The sequence below is a fragment of the Echinops telfairi genome, unplaced genomic scaffold (assembly GCF_000313985.2).
Source record: "Echinops telfairi isolate 266 unplaced genomic scaffold, ASM31398v2 ScPeMD7_2565;HRSCAF=3150, whole genome shotgun sequence".
NCBI classification, from domain to species: Eukaryota; Metazoa; Chordata; class Mammalia; order Afrosoricida; family Tenrecidae; genus Echinops; species Echinops telfairi.
Window position 1 is genome coordinate 1,338,871 of NW_022106463.1, and position 19,423 is coordinate 1,358,293.

Consider the following 19,423-nt stretch of genomic DNA (forward strand, 5'->3'; position numbering starts at 1 on the left):
GGGTAGCGGCCCAGCGTGGAGCCACTACGTCACTAGGGCACCCTAAGAATGTTACAAGGGGACTTAATGTCACAGAGCATTAAGTAACATTTCACACATATCACACTACTTCTTTAGGGAAACAATATTAAAAGACGACGGAATGACAGGAACGTTCCAAATGCTCACTTGGGTATGGCCAGGTCAGGGAAGTTTTGGCAGCTCCCTCCCAAAGAGAGAGAGAGAGAGAGAGAGCGCGCGCGGGGGGCTCTGTGAGGAGCAGTACCTTTCTGGTAGTATTTGGAGTTGTGGGTCCAGCGGAAGCCCGTGCAGAGACCAAAGTCCGTCAGCTTGATGTGGCCGTCCAGGTCGATGAGGATGTTGTCCGGCTTGATGTCGCGGTGGATGAAGCCCATCCTGTGCACACTCTCGATGGCCAGCGTCAGCTCCGCGATGTAGAAGCGGGCCAGCGGCTCGGGGAAGACCTCCATCCGGATCAGCAGGCTCATCATGTCCCCCCCCGGGATGTAGTCCATCACGAAGTACAGGCTCTCCTTGTCCTGGAAGGAGTAGTAGAGCTTCACCACCCACTCGTTGTCCGCCTCGGCCAGGATGTCCCTCTCCGCCTTGACGTGGGCCACCTGGTTCCGGTTCAGGACGTCCTTCTTCCTCAGGGTCTTCATGGCGTACAGTGCGTGGGTGTCCACCTTGCAGGTGAGGCACACCTCCCCGAAGGCGCCAATGCCCAGGGTTTTGATTTTCACGAACATGGACTTGTCCATCTTGGCCCTCTTCAGCCGGTTGTAGTTGGACTCCTTCTGGTAGAGGATCTTTCGCATCTGCTCCTGCTCGGCTTCGCAGAGGCCGGCCTACGTGGGGGAAGAACGAGGAGGAGGGGTCACGTTGGAGCAGCCCACGACAGATGCCAACTCAAACCGGACTCCACGCCGGCTCAGAGCGACCTTACCGGACAGGCTAGAGCTGCCCCTGTGGGTTTCTGAGACTGCCACTCTCTATGAGAGCAGCAAGCCTCATCTTTTGAACGGCTGGCCTTGAGGTTGGCAACCCAGTGTGTACCCCACCGGGCTTCCTCAGATGGCAGCTCCCAAATCCAAACCGAACTCACTACCATTGAGCCAACGCCGACTCTCAGTGACCCTACAGGAAGGACAAGGCAGCACTGCCCCCGGTGAGTGAATGCGTGAGACTGACCGTTCACAGGAGCACAGAGCCCGATCTTTCTCCCTCAGAGTGGCTGGTGGTTTTGAACTGCGGGCCTTTCGGATCGCAGCTCAACACATAACCACTACGCCACCAGGGCTCTTAAGATGCCACCTAGGAGACCCCAGATTAACATACAGATGTGGTCACAGGCCAGTGGGACCCTAGGATGACATGCAAGAGGACTGGTTCTGCTGTTTGGTTCCATGTGTGGACATCCCTCTGGAACCCAAGGCCAATGAAAACTGGCTCTTTGCCAGGGTGACTTTTCAGCTCAAACACAAAAGAAAACAGAAAGACGAGATGAATAAAGTAACCTGAATCTCTCTATGTGTGTGGCATAGGTTGCCAAGGCTCCGTGGCCTACCACCTAACCTGTAGGTTTTGGATTTGTCAGCTCCTGCAGCCTGGTGAGCCAGCAAAGGTCTTCAGCCTGCAGCCTGATGCAGGAGCCGTTTCCTTGATATGAATCCCCCCACCTAGCTATCTCTATCTATGTTTGCTTCACTCGTTTGCATCTCTAGCGCAGCACGCTTTCCGCTCGTGAACACTTTTTGCCCGGGAAATTTGCAAAGAAAACTTCTGATGCATGACTTGGGGGTTGTTGTGTGTTCAGAAACCCCAATTTTCGCGCACACACACCACCACCCCTCCCCATCCCTTCAGCTACAGCACCTCCCATATGGGGCCAGTGACTCAGTTTTAAAATCCCTGCTTTAGACAGCCCAGTCTAAGATACACCCTAAAGATCAATTTGTTGACTCACTGGCCAAGCAAAAGACCACCACAAGGGGAGGGGGGGTCACCCGTTGGCGCTCCTGGGGGAGCCAGGGTACAGGGGAAAACTAGGCACCTTTGTAACATCCCCAAGTCCCCATCAGAATCACACCGTTGCCCTGGGTGGTAGGTTTGTGGTACAGATACATGTAGCCAAGAAAAACCAAGCCTGCTGATTTTCTGACTCCTGGTGACCCCCCACCCCCACCCCAGAGAGTTTCTGGGACTGTGAATCTTTACTGCGGGAGCAGACAGCCTCCTTGTTCTCCCCCAGAGCAGCTGGCGGGTTTGAACCTCCAACCTTGTAGGGCCACATCGTGGAGACACAACAAAGGGCTCCTGGTGGCTGGCCCTGTGGCCTGGTGGGGAGGCCACTCCAACCTTGTAGGGCCACATCATGGAGACACAACAAAGGGCTCCTGGTGGCTGGCCCTGTGGCCTGGTGGGGAGGCCATAGGCTGAGTGGCCGGCAGGGAAGCAGCGCTCACCTTGGCCATCTCCTGCTCCAGCTGCAGCCTGCGGCTCACCTTCTGCTGGTAGGTCTTGATGACGTTCTCCACGTGCTGCTCCATGAAGAACTTGAAGGCGTAGGGCGAGTAGCTTTTGATGCGAGACTCCCTCTTCTCTTCGTCGCGGCTGTTTTTCCGCACGGGGACCGGGGAGGTCTGGATCTGCTTTTTGTCCTTGCCCAGTTTCTCAGCTTTGGCTGCCTTGGGGCCCTTGTCACTTCTGTTGACGGGCTCGGCGGCCTGGCTGGCGCGGAGGCCCTGCTCCAGGCCCACACAGAGCCCGTCCACGGCCGAGGGCTCGGCCTTGCCCTGCAGCAGCAGGTGCTTCGGGTACGGCGGGGGTGGGCAGCGTAGCTCCACCTCCAGAGGGTATGTGCTCGGGCCCCCCAGGCCCAGCGGGGGCTCATCTTTGGGCTCCAGGCCCTCGGAGACTGGGCTGGGCGCCGGCAGCCAGGCCGGGTGGGAGGGCCCCACAGCCGTCTGGGGCTCGGGCCTGAGCACCCTCACACTTTTGACGGGATGCAGGATGTGGGCAGCTGTGACGGCCGTGACCGTGTTGGGGGTGGGCAGGGCTGGCTCGGCTTTGCTGGGGGCGCCCGTCCTGAGGGGCCCTGCCGCCGACGGCTGGTGGCTGTGGAAGGAGCTGGTTCTGCCGGGGATGGAGCCGTCAGGCCGGAAGGCCACGTGCTGGCGGGGGGCTGCGTCCAGGCCAGCCTTCTGGAGGGAGTCTCGGCGAGACAGGGAGGAGGACGGCAGGCACAGGTTGACCTCGAACAGGTCCATGTTCAGGCTGTTCCTCGAGGGGGCATGCAGACTCTGGGGCGGGCTGTCGCCAGCAAACCCCTGGCCCCGGGAGCTCAGGGCGTGCATCTGGTGGGCAGCGGGGTTGGCCTGCTTGTGGTGTGGGTAGGGCAGGTACAGCCCGGCCACCATGCCCGAGGGGGGGAAGGCGAGACCGGCGCTGGGCTGGGCGGTGGCCTGGCCCTTGGCAGGGTGGCTGGGGTACCCTGCTGCCTCGGGAGGGCCCTTGTTCTGGAAGGAGGGACTGCGCTGCAGGCCGTACACCAGCGGCTCCCCCTGTACCAGCAGGTGGGGGCGCCCATAGTGCGGGCCGGTGGGGCTGTGGGGGCCTGGGAGCTGCAGGGCTGGCACCCCCTGGCCCACGACGGGGAAACTCAGCCCTGGGGCCTCCAGGCTGGCACAGTAGCCTTTGGGTGGGTGCTGGTGGACGCTGGGCAGGCCGTGGGCACCAGGCCCTGCAGACCTCTGTCCGGAGAAAACGTAATCCATGTACTGGGGCGGCATTTCTGTTAACATGGCCGGCACCTCGGCCCCGAAGCCTGGTCCCTCGTAGGCCACCCCACTCATTGGATGGTAGGACGCAAAGGAGTCGCCCGTTCCTTCGAAACTGGGCCTTCGGGCCACGCTGGGCGGCGCCAGGCCCTTCCCTGCGGGGAGGAGGGGAGAGGACCATTAGGGAGATGCTGAGGCCAGACAGGGGTGGGTGGGGAGCCTATACTGGAAGGGGGGTGGGGAGGGTGTCACATCTCTCTCTCTGCTATGCCCCCGACTAGAAATGCCTCCCCTACCCCCAGGAATCACAGCTGAACACACACTTCCTGTTCCTGGGGTAAGAAAACAGAAAGAAGGGCAATGTAGCAGGCAAGCTCTGCCAGGTGGGGTCTGCAGCTACCTGGCGCCAGGTGAACTCTGTCTCCAGGCCCTCCCACCACCACCTGGGGGCTGTCTGCTAAACACCACCAACAAAACCCAAAGGCAACTCCTAATGACCCCAAGGGACTCCAAGGACCGGGTAGAACTGCCCCTGTAGAAATGACCTCGGTACCTAAATACCGGCCCCGCCCCACGCCACTGGAGGAGGGACACTGGTTAGCAGCCCCAAGACAGGGATCCCTCTTGGAGGGATGAGTGTATTTACACACCCCTCCGTGGGGGAGGGTGGGCTGGAGTGGGGGGCAGCGACCCTGATTTACAGGCCATTGAGTCAAGGGGTCGAGGGCAAGTCACTCTTAGGAAACCAAACTATCAAGACGGGGAGCCAGGGTCTCTCCACGGAGCCTCCAAGCAGAACTACACACTGCCGCAGGTGGCGTTTCCGCAGGTCTCTCTAACAACTGCCCTGGTGAATGTTGTGTTCTTCCACTTACATGCTCCGACAGCTCAAGTCCCGTTCCTTCCCAATGCTTTCTGTGTTTGGGAAGCAAAGGGGAGTCTGAAGGGGCAAGAGCAGCGGTGTAAGGTGGGCGGGGTAGAGTCCTCTCACAAAATCCTCGTAGGGTACCCTTGCTGCCTTCAAAGAATGCAGTCGGGGTGGAAAACATCTCCCTCAACATAAACCTCCGGCCTTTTGCACCAATGTAGCCCTCCGTTGTCTTAAAGCGTCCTAAGAAGCCCGCGTGATTGCCCTGTGTCCTACAAGGAAAACCTAGCAAGTGACCCCTTGGGAACCCCCCAAACAGTTGCCACAACCTTTGGGGCTGATCTCTCTCTGCCTTGAACTTAAGGGCCCAGCAGACCCCCACTCAGATGCCACTGTTTCTGTGGAAAAAAAATTTTTAAGGCATCTAATGAGATTAAGACGATTGTATTATTAAGAAAACCTGTCTGCACCATCCAATGATGGCAGTGACATGTTTAGACACATTTTGTTTGGAGTAAAACCAAGTGTGTACGGAACGCTAGTAGTATTTCGTGAGTTACTCTGGTGTGTGGCATCTATGAAGGCAGTTTGTCTTTTCAAAGAGAAAATTAAAAAACAACAACAAAACCCCAACAAACCCCCCACACACAACTTTTTAGTTTCCTCACTTTGTTGGAATACCAAAAACCCAGCGAATCCCACACAGGTGCTACGTACCACTGGCTATTTCGGATGGAAAGGGATAAGCACCCTGCTAAGTCCCCTCCCTGACCCTGGGTCTCTCCTGCCAGTCCAGGGTGTGGCTCGGGCTCAAGAACCTTTCCTGGGGGGATTGTGCCAACACACTTTCCACTGACCCACCGCTCTGGTTGGTCACGCTGGCCCATGGAGCTCACCTGGCGAGGTTTGCTTGATGATGCGCACGATCTGCTCGTTCCTGGGGTCCAGGTAGCCCATCTTACTGATGTACTCCAGCGCGGCCTCGATGCTCCGGCTGCCCGTCTGCTTGAGTGCGCGGACTGCCATCTCCTGCGGAAGAAGCCCAGGCACGGTAAAACCGCCCTCAGAGAAAACCCAGGGGCACTGCCAGACTTGGCTGTGACAGTAACCTCTCCACGCTGGCTGGGGCCCTGCCCATCTTGAGCTACATGCAACAGGCTGCAGAGAAATCTCCAAGTTCATTAACACATGGCCAGCGGGTGAAATTCACAACTTGCTGCTGGCAAGTCGATGCCGACTCACAGTGACCCTACAGGACAGGGTAGAATGGCCCCTGTGGGTTTTCGAGACAGTAATTACCTATTGGGCTGCTAACTGCAAGGTTAGCAGTTTGAAACCACCAGCCGTAGAGAGTTAAAAGTCTTGGAAACTCTCAGGGACTGTTCTACTCTGTCCTATAGGTTGCTGTGAGCTGGAATCGACTCCATAGTGGTGAGTATTGTTTTAACTCTTTACAGTACTAGGAAGCCTCATCTTTTTCCTGCAGAGCAGCTGGTGGCTTTGAACTGCTGACCTCGTGGTTTGCAGTCCAACATGTAACCACTACGCCATAAGTGCTCAGCATGCTGACGGCAGCAGCAGGAGGTGGGACTGTGAGACTGAGCGGGGCAGCCTGTGTGACCTCTGGAAGTAATTCAGCAGAGGGCAGCCAAAGGAAGAGGGTGGGCAGAGGGAAATGACTATCCGTGAAGCCAGCCAAAACCAACTCACAGCCATCTGTCAATTCCAACTCATAACAACCCTGTAGGACCTGGTTGAACACATCTTCTCCTGCAGCGCAGCCGGTGGCTTCCAACTGCTGACCTTGTGGTTCGCAGCCCAACATGGAACCACTACACCACCAGGGCTCCTTAGGAACCAGTCAGTGGGAACGAAAGTAAAGACGGGGCCAAGGGATGGAAGGAGAATGGCTGCGTATTCCCATCAAGATTTACAGCCCCGGGAGCCCTACCTGGGGTCGCCGTGAGCCAGAATGGTTTGGAGGTCAGGGTTGGATGGCCAGATGCCAGTTAAAAACTCTCCAAAACTCAGTGCGAGGGGGTGGATTCCAACTCATAGCAATCTACAGGATAGGGTTGAATTGTCCCTGTGGGTTTCGCAGAATGAATTCTTCATCGGAATAGAAAGCCGCATCTTTCTACTTTGGAGGGGCCGGCTGTTCCCAACTGCTGACCTTGTGTTGTGGCTGGCAGCCTGGCATGTCTCCGCTGTGCCACCAGAGTTCCCCCAGTGGGGCAGTGGGAAAAAGCGGACATGAGACACATCCTGAGGAGGGAGACGCATCCTGAGGAATAAAACCTCCCAGAGAAAACCTGCGCTGGAACTCAAAAAGGCTGGCTGTCCTTTTTGCCCCAGGGGAGTGCTCAGTGGGCTAGGCACTGGTCAGTCCAAACGCACCACCGCTTCACAGGACAAAGAGGAGGTGGTTTGCTCCCATACAGATTTAGTCTTGACGAGCCAGGCAGGGTGCAGTATAGCGCCGATGAAACATACAACTTTCCTCTAGTTCTTTCATGCTTCCTCCCCTCCCTCCCCCAACTATTGTGACCCCAATTCTACCTTACAAATCTGGCTAGACCAGAGCATGTACATGGGTACAGATAAGAGCTGGAAACACAGGGAGTCCAGGACAGATAAACCCCTCAGGACCAATATTGAGAGTAGTGATACCAGGAGGGGAAGGGGAAGGTGGGGGAGAGAAAGGGGGAACTGATCCCCATGATCTACATAGAACCCCCTCCCAGGAGGATGGACAACAGAAAAGTGGGTGAAGGGAGACATCGGTCAGTGTAAGGCATGAAAAAATAGTAATAATTTATAAATTATCAAGGGTTCATGAGTGAGGGAGGTGGAGGAGGTAAGGGGAAAACGAGAAGCTGATACCAAGGGCTCAAGTAGAAAGAAAATGTTTTGAAAATGATGGCAACAAATGTACAAATGTGCTTGACACAATGGATGGCTGGATGGATTGTGATGAGTTGTATGAGCTCCCAATAAAATGATCTTTAAAAAAAAAAAGATTTACTGTCTCGGAAACCCCAGGGGGCAGGTTCTACAGGGTGGTCATTGTGAGGTGGACCTGACTCCATAGGAGGGCAGTGGGTGGTGCCTGGCTCCCAGCTGGGCCCCAGGCTTTGTGACAGGGGTGGGACCCTGCAAACTGGTAGGGAGGGGAGGGACCAGGGGAGAGAGACTAGGGCTTGGGCAGGGCTGTGGGGGTGGGAGCTGTGTGTGAGAACAAGCCTGCCTTGGGAGAACAGGAAGCAACAGCTTAAGGGACAGATTGGAAAGCGGTGACAAGCACAGAGCTGCTCTGAAAGCAGCACTTGGATGTGCGGAAAGGGCACGTGTTGACAATCTGGTCGAGCAGCCGATGGAAGGGGCCTGGGTCTCCCGAGCCTCACCTGCTGCGGGAGGAGGCGGTCCTGCGAACCCCTCCTCCCTGCTGCACCACGGGGTTCGGTGATGAGATCATGTCTGGGAAGAATTCTCAGCATCCCGCATATTATCAGGGTCCCTTGGGAGCTCTGGCGCCCACCGAGGAATGCGCCCCCGGAGCCGGCCTGACCACAAGCTGAGCCCAGCTCACTGGCTCCCATCTGCTCCCCGCCCAGGGGCTCACCAGTTCAGATTCATCCCTAAACCCCAAACTGCCCGCCACTGCGACCAGACAGGGCAGGGTAGGACCTGCCCCTGTGGGTTTCCGTGTAACTCTTGACAGAAGCAGAGAGGTTGGTGGATTCAGACTTTGGACCTTGTGGTTAATTGTCCAACACTTGATTCACTACTTCTCCAAGGCTCTTTATTCATCAGTCCCGGCCATATGTAAAGGGAGAGCCCTGGTAGCTCAGGGGGTCAGGCAATGGGCTGCTAATCCAAAGGTGAGTTAGAGGAGCCTGTCTGCTCCCATAAAGGTTTATCGCCTCAGAAATCCTACAGCAGTGCTTCTCAACCCCTTTGACTTTTCACAGAGGTTGCCCCAGACCATCGGAAAACACACATTTCTGATGGCCTTAGGAACTGAGACACCGCTCCTCTATCATCTCCAGGTGGGTCCGCCCACATGCACATACGCCCACCTATGCATGCCCAGCGTGAAGACTGCTACCCATGCTACACCATGTTTCAAGAAAAAAATTTCATTTATTTGTCATTAGAAATCAGTATTTCACAATATATAATTACGTAGTTTTTGTGATGAATCACTATGCTTTCATTATGTTCAATTTGTAACACTGAAAATATATCCCGCATATCAGATATTTACATGATGATGCATAACAGTAGCAAAATGACAGCTATGTAGTAGCAACAAAAATAATTTTATGGTTTGGGGTCACCACAACATGAGGAACTGTATTCAAGGGTTCTGGCATTAGGAAGGTTGAGAACCACTGCCCTACCAGGTCACTATGGGTCAGGATTGACTGGACACTGGCCGGCAGGGGGTTTTCCTTGGGAGCAGGGCGGAGCTGGTATAAGGGCCAAGTAAGAACCTGGATGGTGCAGTGGCTATGCCCTTGTCTGCAGGCCCCAAACTCAGCACACTGAGCCCACAGCCACCCCACCGGCAAAAGCAGCAGCCGTGTAATGCACAGATCACCCCACCCTATCCTAGGGTTTTTGAGATTGTCCTTCATTAGGGGAGCGGACAGCCTCATCTTTCTTTCGCTGAGCAGCTGGTGGGTTTGAACTGCTGACCTTGCCTAGGAAACGCTACTGGGCAGCCCCATCCCTCCTCTATCTGCAGACGTTACGGGGGTTGGGACAGGCTCTGAGTGGTCCTCTGCCAGAGGGGGGTGGCTGGGGGGACCAAGCAGGACGGGGAAGAGCTCCTGGTGCACAGAGAAGTCTTCACGTTTCTGAGGATGGGTGGACATCACTGGCCCCGCTGTGTTCCCTCCCGTTTCCCCTCGCCTCTCTGTTTCACGTCGCTCGACAGTCTCCAGTCAATGCTAACAGGATTATTAAATGTGTAATGAGAATTCCTGGCATAGGAAAAAAGGCAACCAAAAAATCCAATGAGCAACGGCTGAGAGTACACATCTGGGAAATGGTCAATGCCGAAAACTTGGCAGAAAGAGTGACTTTTCTACCTAATATTTAAACCTGAATGACTTGACCTAAACTCAGATGGGATATACATTCGAGATTTTCCTGTTCTGGCGAACTTGTGTTTTCTTCAGCTTCAACTTGAAAATGCTCATGAGCAATCAGAAAGGTATTTGCAACTAACGACTCCTTTGGTCTTGTCTAATTCTATCAGGTGTTCGTTGTATGGTGCCAATCTGTATAAGCAAGGCCATATTTCCCAACGACTGATCCTTCATTTCCAACTTCCATACTCTGATCACCAATAAGCACCAGTGCATCCTGACTATGTGTCTGGTCAATTTCAGATTGAAGAAATTCATGAAAACCTTCCATTTCTTCATTTCAGCATTGAAATGGGTTTGGGCATAAATCTGAAAAATAGTCACTGTAAGTCATCTTCCTTGTCGGCACGTGGACTCATTCTATCACCGATGGCCTGCACTCCAGGACAGATCTTGAGACGTTCTTTCTGTCAATGAAAGCCACACCATTTCTCTTCAATTAGTCACTTCCAGCACAGCAGACCATGGGATTGTCCAATCCAAATGCTCACTGACTTCTAATTTCCCTTGATTCATTCTTCATATATTACATGTTCTGATTATTAAGTCACCACTGCGGTGCTTTCAGGATGAGTGGTTACATGTTGGGCTGTTAACCAAAAGGTCAGCAGTTCGAAACCACCAGCTGCTTCTCGGAAGGAGATGAGGCTTTCACTCCTGTGAAGAATTAGTTTCGGATTGTGATAAGAGTTGTACGAACTGCGCCAAAAAGTGATTAAGAAAAAGAAAACAAACAAACAAAAAAAGAATTAGTCTCGGAAACCCACAGGGTCAGTTCTACCTCTTCTATAGGGTCACTCTGAGTTGGAATCGAGCGGGAGCAAGTTTGGTTTTCTGAGTTACAAGTACTAAATTAGATAATAGCACATTTCAGCACTAGGTAAGGATCAGCTGTTGGCAGTTCACAAAAGTATTTTCAGTGTCCCTTGTTAAAAAAATACACTTGTTGCTTTTTTCTTTTGCACACTTGATATTTAACATCTCTATGGCTTTTTATTTTCTTGTCTCCACCATAATTACATAAAGAAAAGCAGTGAATTCCTTCTCCCAAGCCTCAAAAGACACCTCCATCCCATCCTTTCCAATTTATCTCAGGATGCCAGAGAGGCCCTATCCTTTGTGTGTGTGTGCCAAAACCTGAGAGGGCGTGGGCAGCACTACCAATGCTAAGGAAGAAGGCAGACCCTTGAGGGGAGGGGCCTGTCCTGATAGGTGCTCCATCACAGGAAGTGACTGAATCACCCAGCTGAACTCTGACCTGGGATACCTAAGAGGAGGGAGCCAAATGGATGAATGGCCAATATTGCTGCTGCGCCCTCAAGTGCTGCCCCCTGGTGTATGTGAAGATGGGAGAGCAAGCAAAACCCGAGAGACTTGCCAACACACCCTGGAAGGGAATTTAGGAGCCCAGGTCCACTGTGGGCTCGGTTGAGGTCTCTGTTGCAACTCCGGTACTATCTGCCACCTTCTGCCCCAATGGAATTCCCTTGTCTCCCAGGAAACCTCCAGCCGCAAACCCCTGCCTCACTCCACCACGTAGCCTCCAGCCTCCAGGCCAAAGACCAGAAAACGCACCTGAGAGTCCACCAGGGTGAAAGCTGCCACATCACCCTACTTGTTACCTGGTTCACACCTTAAGCTCTCTGCACTGGCTCTGCTGTGGGCCCAGTGGGCAAGCTGGTCGGGATATGGACTCCTCACCAGCCTTTTGCCCTCTCCAAGGCCCTCACCCTCAGTGGGCTGTACTGTCTTCATCACACATGCGTCTTCTTTGGGGAATCACAATTGTGTCTCACAAATCCCAGGAAGGTGGCGGTGGCGGCGGCGGGTGCAGGGTGTTCATATTTTCTATACAGCTCAACGGCCTTACTGGCAACCAGCACAGGACTGAAAGCAATTTAAAGTCAATGAAAAATGATTATGTGTGAAGAAAGGCATTTCCTATGGCGGTCCCTCCCCCTTCCTAGAAGGAGGCTTTTTTTTTTTTTTAAGCGTTAGCAAATCTATATCGCAACATTTTAAAACTCTAACTAGGAGTTTGGGCAGAAAAGAGAAAATAGGTAGAACTTTGGTCTTGTTGGATCTATGTGGGAACCTTTGTCCGTCTGTCCCTCAGTCTTTCGCACGTGCACCGTCAATTAAGTTCGCAGTGGAAGTGACCGTGTCCTGAGAAGCATCTTCAGACCTTGATCAGGTAAAATTTAGAGGTTTAATGAGAACATTTAAGAACATTCAAATGGGGAGCCTTGAGTCCACAGAGTAAGGCCAAGTCCAGTAAGTTCAAGTTGGAATCTCCAAAAGCAATTAGTTATGGGGCAAAATTCGGAAATTACATCACAATAATCTCATTGGTTCGTCATAAACTAAGGGGATGGGAGACAGGACATCCCATCGTTGGCTACATTAGCAGAGGCAGGCTAAACAGATAAATAAGACAAGCATGCGCTGGCTCAAATAATTACATACAATATTTACAACACCTGTTTCCCAGGATAGGCTGTGAAGGCAACCTGCTTAGCTCACCTCACCTAGAGACGTCTTATAAACAGGCTTTGGCGTCTATCGCACCAGGAAAAAACAAACAAAAATGCCCTGACACATTTCCTTAATTGCCCTGGGTTGTCAATTAGACAAGGCACTTAAAGGTCATGCGTTTTTTCCTGGGTTTGTTATAACTTTGCTAAATTCAATAGATACGTGGTTTAAATCATCCATTTTGTTTTGGTCAAAAGCTCCCTGGGCTCTCCTCTCTCACAAGCCCCTCCTTTGGAGCAAGAATATCACTAAGCATTCTCTGATCAAAGGAAAAAGTTACCAACCGTCTTTAACTAGAGGCTGTAACTTCGTGGGCCAACCATGTCCCTCAGTGGGGTTGGAGCTCTAGAGCAGGGGTCTCAACCTTCCTAATGCCGTGACCCTTTAATACAGTTCCTCATGTGGTGGTGTCCCCCAAACATACAGTTATTTTCGTTGCTACTTCCTAACTGTAATTTTGCTACTGTTATAAGTCAGGTGACCCCTGTGAAAGGGTCGCTCGACCCCCAAAGGGTCAAGCGACCCACAGGTTGAGAACCGCTGCTCTAGACTCACTTCCTCCCACCCATCCCCACTGTCCTACATAAAGCAACCTTTTCTCAGCTTATCAAATAGAGAGAAGACAGTGGCAACCAGCTTTCAAATTTGGTGGGCTTACATCATTAATAACCTTACCCCAAAAATCTCTGACCAAATAGTCAGGATTTGTGGGTGGGGACAGAGATAAAGAACCAAGAAGAATTTGCTGTTTCTCATGGGTACGACCTCCAAGTGCCAGTCCCTGGATGGAATGGGGCTCAGGTGGAAGGAAAAGGTAGACACCTGTCCTAGAATACTCGGAGGCATCATTCTAAAGCAGGCATGCTTCTGTGGGCTTCGCTGTTTTCATTCCTGAACGAATACTTCCAGGGGTGCTTTTGGAAGCAAAGTAGAACACAATGTTTTAGTGCATGCTCCAGCCAGCCAGTTGTCACGCCTTAATAAGAAACACAAGCCCTTGGCAGAATGCATGTAAAGCACAAGCCAGCCCAGCAAGATCCAACCACTCACCATTCTTCACATTCTATGTATTTCCCAGAGAGAATGAAAATAGTTCAACATGGGCTCTCCAAGCTTCTTTGTGAGCATGTTTGTGTGCACGAATGTGTGTGAGTGTGTATGCTGAAACTAAGGTGGGGGGTGGGGGGGAAACAGCTCTCAGAAAAAAATGGCGCCTGGGGTCTTGAAGGCTTGTCGTAAAGCAAGCAGCCACCTAAGGGAGGGCTCAACGAAGTCCTCACAGGAGAAGCACAACAGCCCGTGTGATCTAAGGATTGTAGATAATAAATATGAATCTAAGGAGGAAGCGGTGTCAGAGCTTAAACTGTGAACACCTGGTTTACAGAATCCGTTTGCAGGGTCCCCACATGGTTTAAGCCTCCGGTGAATCCCCTCCGAACATAGCCCAGGGATGGGAATCACCTTGTTATTAGTCAGAAGACTGTAAAGTCAATGTAGTTAGGCTACAATGTAATACCTTATCATTTGATCTCCCTTTTGATCCATTTTAAAGTTGTCAGTTTCCGTAGTTTCTGCTTTCTGTCTGATTGAGGTTTTTCCCTACAGTGTGTCTAGTCATTGCTATTGGCTTTCTGTTTTGCTTCCTGTGTGTATTTTGTATGATTTTCTGAATATGAAATCCAGGATTGGTAGATCTTTAGAGACAGTAACAGGATTAATAATAATTAATAATAATTGATAATAAGTGATAATTAATAATTATCTAGGGGCATGGCATGGGAAGATAGGGTGTTAAAAGTTAGTACGAAAAATGAGCACAAGAAGAGAAATGTGCTGAAATTGATTCTGGTGATGATTGTACAACTCTTTTTAATATGATTGAACGATTAAATGGTATGATATATGAAGTATATGCCAGCAAGGCTATTTAAAACACAAGAGTCTGAAAGCCCAATAATAGAACCAAGTAAATTCTCATTAATGAATTCCCTAGACCAGGCGTCCTCAAACTACGGCCCGCGGGCCACATGCGGCCCACCGAGGACATTTATCTGGCCCGCCGGGTGTTTTTGAACTGTTTTGTTTTTTACTTCAAAATAAGATATGTATAATGTGCATAGGAATTTGTTCATAGCTTTTTTTTTTTAAACTATAGTCAGGCCCTCCAACGGGTCTGAGGGACAGTGAACTGGCCCCCTGTTTAAAAAGTTTGAGGACCCCTGCCCTAGACTATATTTAATGTGGCTGTAAAAACACTTCTCGCTATGACAAGAGTTATTTTTATTGACAAGTATTTAATGAACGTCTACTACTGTTTTAGGTACTAAATATTTAACTGTGAACAAAACACCCAGCTTTGAAAAGTGTAAACAACATGAAGAAATGGTTCAATACATAAAGCCGTATGTCTCTTAGGAGCATCACTGTGTGTGAATGAATTATATCGGTAAACAAGAGCTTCTTCAGATCATAAAACAAAAACAAAAACCAGTAAGCCAAACAAACCTTTGATCTTGATTTATAATGATTTCCTTTTGTCAAAGACACTACGATTATAAATTGTCTATATTAAGTACATACCTGTGGACAGAACCCTGAAATTCTCCAGACCACTGTTTGAGTTGGCTGAGAGAGCTAGGTGTCACAAGCGAATCCCAAAATTCCTTTCAACTATAATATTCTATGGTTTGAGGAAATTTTATAAGATTCTACTTTTGACACCATCAAGATAAAAAGCAAAACTAAAACCACACAACTGTCACTGAATCTCTTTCAACCCATAGTAATCCTTTTGGACAGAGTAGAACTGCACCCGTGGGTTTCCAAGACTGTAAATCTTTACCGGAGTAGAAAGCCTCAGTTTTCTCCCATGGAGTGGCTGGTGGATTTGAACTGCTGGCTTTTGGGGTGGGCAGTTCTATGTGTAACTCACTACACCATCAAGGTTATTACCATCAAGGTAGGGAAGTAGACTATGGCATGTTCTGTGGAAGCTTATTAAACCCAAATTCTTTTAGTTTTCACACATTCACACAGTACAAACAGGACACACACGGGGAGAGGCCTCAGGGGTCATAGATTCTAAATTTTTATTCATGTCCATGACTGTCCATGATGTTAAAAAAAGAATGCCAACAATATCAGTCTCCATGACCCTGAGACCAGAAGATCTAGATGGTACCCGACACTCCCATGACCACTCACTCTAACGGGCATCACAAATGTGGAAGAGAACACAAAATCAAGAGACTCGGACTTTAAAGACGACCAGGAGGCCAGGATGGGTGGGGGTGGGGGAGAGGGAAGTGACAGAAAACTATGGAAGGTTGGAGGGAGAGGGTGGAGAGAAAACAGAATGACTATGGGGGAGGATGAATGGAATAATGTCACTGATTGATGGGTTGGGCTGTGCAACTACCTAGAATATGTTCTACTTTGTAACTATTATATTCCACAAACAAAAGGGAAAAATTAATATGGAGATAAAAACCAAAATTGATAAAGTTAATAAAGCAGAAGTGGACCTGGATTCTTTACTGAGCTACAAATTCATTTCAAACAAACAAAAATCACAAGAGACCAGCTTACAGGTCAGAGACTAAGGGAACCCCTCTGGTCCTCAGTCACCCTGCAGGTCCGGCAGTGAATGCACCCCCAGGGCTCAGTTTTCAGCCACACCATAGACAGGTCTACGAGAGGATCCAGAACAGCAGGGGGCGTGCAGTTCGCCCAAGGTCAGAGTTTAGACGGGCTGGGAGAGGAAGCATGGCCAGGCAGGGAGGGAGTGGAACGGGTGAAGCTCCATTGTGGGGACAGTAATTGATGACACCCAACAGAATGTGTATGAATCCTTGAAGGGAAAGCAGACCTGCTCTGTAAACTTTCACCCAACTCACAACGAAGCTTGGAAAAGGGGGGTGGGAGGAGGGGATGACAGAGACTGCTTATGGGGCAACTTCTCAAGACCACATCTCCTCTTGGACCCAGCAAGTCACATCTAGGAATTTCTCCTTAGGCTAAGCCACACTGAAGCCGCTTCTGGCGAGAACATTCTCTTGGGTGCAGCTGATAAGGTGACCGAATTACTAACGACCTAAGTACTCCCAAAGAAACTTAAGGCCTCGCACCCATTCGGTGGGAAACGTGCTGTTTAAAAAGATGTTTCCGAATGACAGTCAATGACACGAGGCAATGTTTACAATATACTGTGTGAAGCCAAAAAAAATTTGAGGGCCTGTCTAGGATGCCATTATGGCATGTCTAGGATGCCATTATGATTCTGACTCATAACGACACTATCAAACAGCAGAACTGCCCCGGCAGGGTTTCTGAGACTGTAAATCTTCCAGGAATAGGTAGCCTCATCTTTCTCCTGTGGAGTGGCTGGTGGGTTTGAACTGCCAAATCTTGTGGTTAGCAGCTCGCAGCCCTGTGCTGAACCCACGGCATCACCAAGGCTCCTGTCCATCATGCACTAACCACACCAAATCACTGCCCCATGCTCTGCTGAACTCCTCCACAGAGATCATACATAATGGGCACACAAAGGAGAGTGCAGGATCAGGTGGAGGGGCCGCTAAACATCCCACCTAACACATCCACAAAGCACCTGCTGGGAGCCCACCAGGCCCCGCTTGGTCTGTGAATGGAGCATCGTGGTCCAGGGCCCCACCGTTATCAGTGCTCCCTACCTCCAGAAGGCGCCCACGAGAAGCGCCCAAATTGAAGCAGGTGGGTATGACACAGGACAGATGAAGATGCAGGTGAGATCAGGGGCGTCAGGGAACGAATGCACTTCGTGCATTAACCACAAGGACTGGCAGCTCCCTCCCTGCCTTGCTCCCAGGGCTCCAGGAGGCACTGGTTCTCCTCCGCACACAGACTATGGGTCTTCTCTACACACAGATGTGACCTGTCTGGTGACCCACCTGACCACTCCCAGAGAAGCTCAGTGATCCACAGGCCCCACTCCACGTCCCTGCCACCAATCACGGGCCACCCGAGAAAGCTGCCCACACAAAGCCAAAGCAAACAGATCCAAGTCTAGACATCGCTGTTTCGCTAGGTTCCAGCTCCTCACGACTGTACAGCAGAACAAAACGCTGCTGCCAGGACTGGCCCATCGTGGCGTGCCAGTCCGGGTGAGGCCAGAAGCCATGCCACCAGCATGTCATATTTTAACAGCAGGGTCATGCCCGGCAGCCAGGTTTCGGGGGCACTTGCAGATGAAGGCAGCTGGGGCAACTGCCTCCAAACCCAATCTGCCAATGAGGCCCTTGTGGGCCACAACAGAGAGAGGGAGCTTGCTTTTACACACGGCATCGGGAAGGACCGGGGACGGGGAAGGGCCTTTTGTTTGGTGACCCATGGGTGGTTCGTTGAGGGCCTGGGAAACAGAGATGGACCCGACAGGTGGGTGATCCTGAAGGTGGCACATGGGTCTCTGTGGTGGAGACTGCGTGGCAGTTAGTTACAACAAGCTGGGGGGTCAGGGCCCATGAACGTCTTTCCACGAGTGCATGCCCCTTAAACACCAGGTCATCTCAGACCGGGGCCCACAGTGGCCTGCCCTCCTGCCTTCTTTCCTGCCTGTGGCTTTATCACAGAGCCTGGCCTCTGGAGGAGGCCGCCTCCACGTCGGCTTCCGGTCAGAAGTCAGCGTCTAGATTCTTCCCACGCTGCTCCGCGGGTCTAAGACATTCGTGGAGTATGCAATCAGATCCTGCCTTGGCCGCCCGGCGTTTCCAACGAGGCGATGCACCCACAAGTGGCAGCGAGCCCGTAAACGAACACTGGGTGTTGAGTTCACAGCTTCTTGCGTCCCCCCACAACGTCCCCGGGAGAACAGGCATCTGTCCCCATCGCATGGTGGAGTGACTGCGTTCGATGACGTAACTGAAACTATTCTCGTCACAGGCGACTGCTAGGAGATTCTGCCTTGGCCTAGGAATTCCAGACATCTACTGGGCGGCTCTCCTGATACGGGGAAATTTGGGTGCAAGACATACCAGCTGGCTGAGGCAGAGATAACAGAATTCCAAAAACTGTGGAATGTTCCATTTAGGTATGCTTTCCAAAGACTTCAACTCTGGGACAAGGAGCGTTTCTGGTCCAACTTTTTACACAGCAGCGTCCCTGTCATAGGAGCTCTGGTGGCACAGGGGTTAAGCATTGTGCTGTTATCTATGAGGTCTGAAGTTCAAGAGGCCCAGCCGCTGCACAGGAAAAAGACCCGGCTCTCTACTCCTGTCAACAGCTCCAGTCTCAGAAACTCACGGGGATTGTCCTACCCAATCCTATGAGGTCGCTATGCGTCGGCAGAAACTCAGTGGCAGTGAGTTTGGTTTGGGGTTGGGTCCTGTAGTAAAATTCTTAGAAAAATGCCAATGGATGTCTCGATTGGCGGATCAACCAATCCAGGTGTTGATGGGATGAGGGGGACCAGATGAACAGAGGGGGGCTATGCAAGATGCTGGTATTGTTTCCCCTCCAGTTCCGCTCTGCCTCACTCAGGAGGTAAGCCCTCCCGGGGTGCAGGTGCTTTATGCACAAACCTAAAGGGTGCAGGTTCAAGTCCACTCAGAGGCACTTCAGCAGAGAGGCCTGGTGACCTACTTGCCAGAGGCAGCCGCTGCAACCCCCTTGGCGCATAGCTCTACGCTGACACACCGAGGTCAAAACCCCACGGCAACTGTAACTCATGTAAGGTATATTTCAAAGAGGAGAAAACTGAGCTGAGGGTGACTTGGGTAACAGGGATGGAGGAGGTCGCAGAGGGGCAGAGAAGCACCAGGCGCCTTCTTCGGTCGCAGAGGGGCAGAGAAGCACCAGGCGCCTTCTTCGGTCGCAAAGCAACACATTACAGGAGTGCTTTCCCCCAGGGCTCGGTTATAATATTTCAGAAGCAATCACCCAGTAGACAGTCGGGGCCAGGCTGTGTCACAGGGACGAGGGATACAGCAATGACAAGGTAGTCAAAATCTCTCTGCTCCTGAGAGTGACACTCTGGAAGGTAGGGGGTGTTTGTCCATGCTCACTGGGACTGAGACAGACACACACACACACACACACACACACACACACAC

At 51.5% G+C, this 19,423-nt stretch overlaps 1 protein-coding gene across 4 annotated transcripts in view; it reads right to left on the reverse strand.

Moving 5' to 3' along the window:
* LATS2 (large tumor suppressor kinase 2) overlaps positions 1-19,423 on the reverse strand; it is a 61,872-nt gene that overhangs the window by 6,650 nt on the left and 35,799 nt on the right. For 3 of the 4 annotated variants that reach the window (XM_045294042.1, XM_004714827.2, XM_045294044.1), the window contains 3 exons: positions 5,544-5,676; positions 2,466-3,934; positions 266-848 (listed from right to left, as the gene is read on the reverse strand). In XM_045294042.1, the coding sequence (XP_045149977.1) occupies positions 266-848; positions 2,466-3,934; positions 5,544-5,676 (2,185 nt within the window). The remainder of the gene's footprint in view (positions 1-265; positions 849-2,465; positions 3,935-5,543; positions 5,677-19,423) is intronic. The other variant, XM_045294043.1, reaches the window with a different exon arrangement.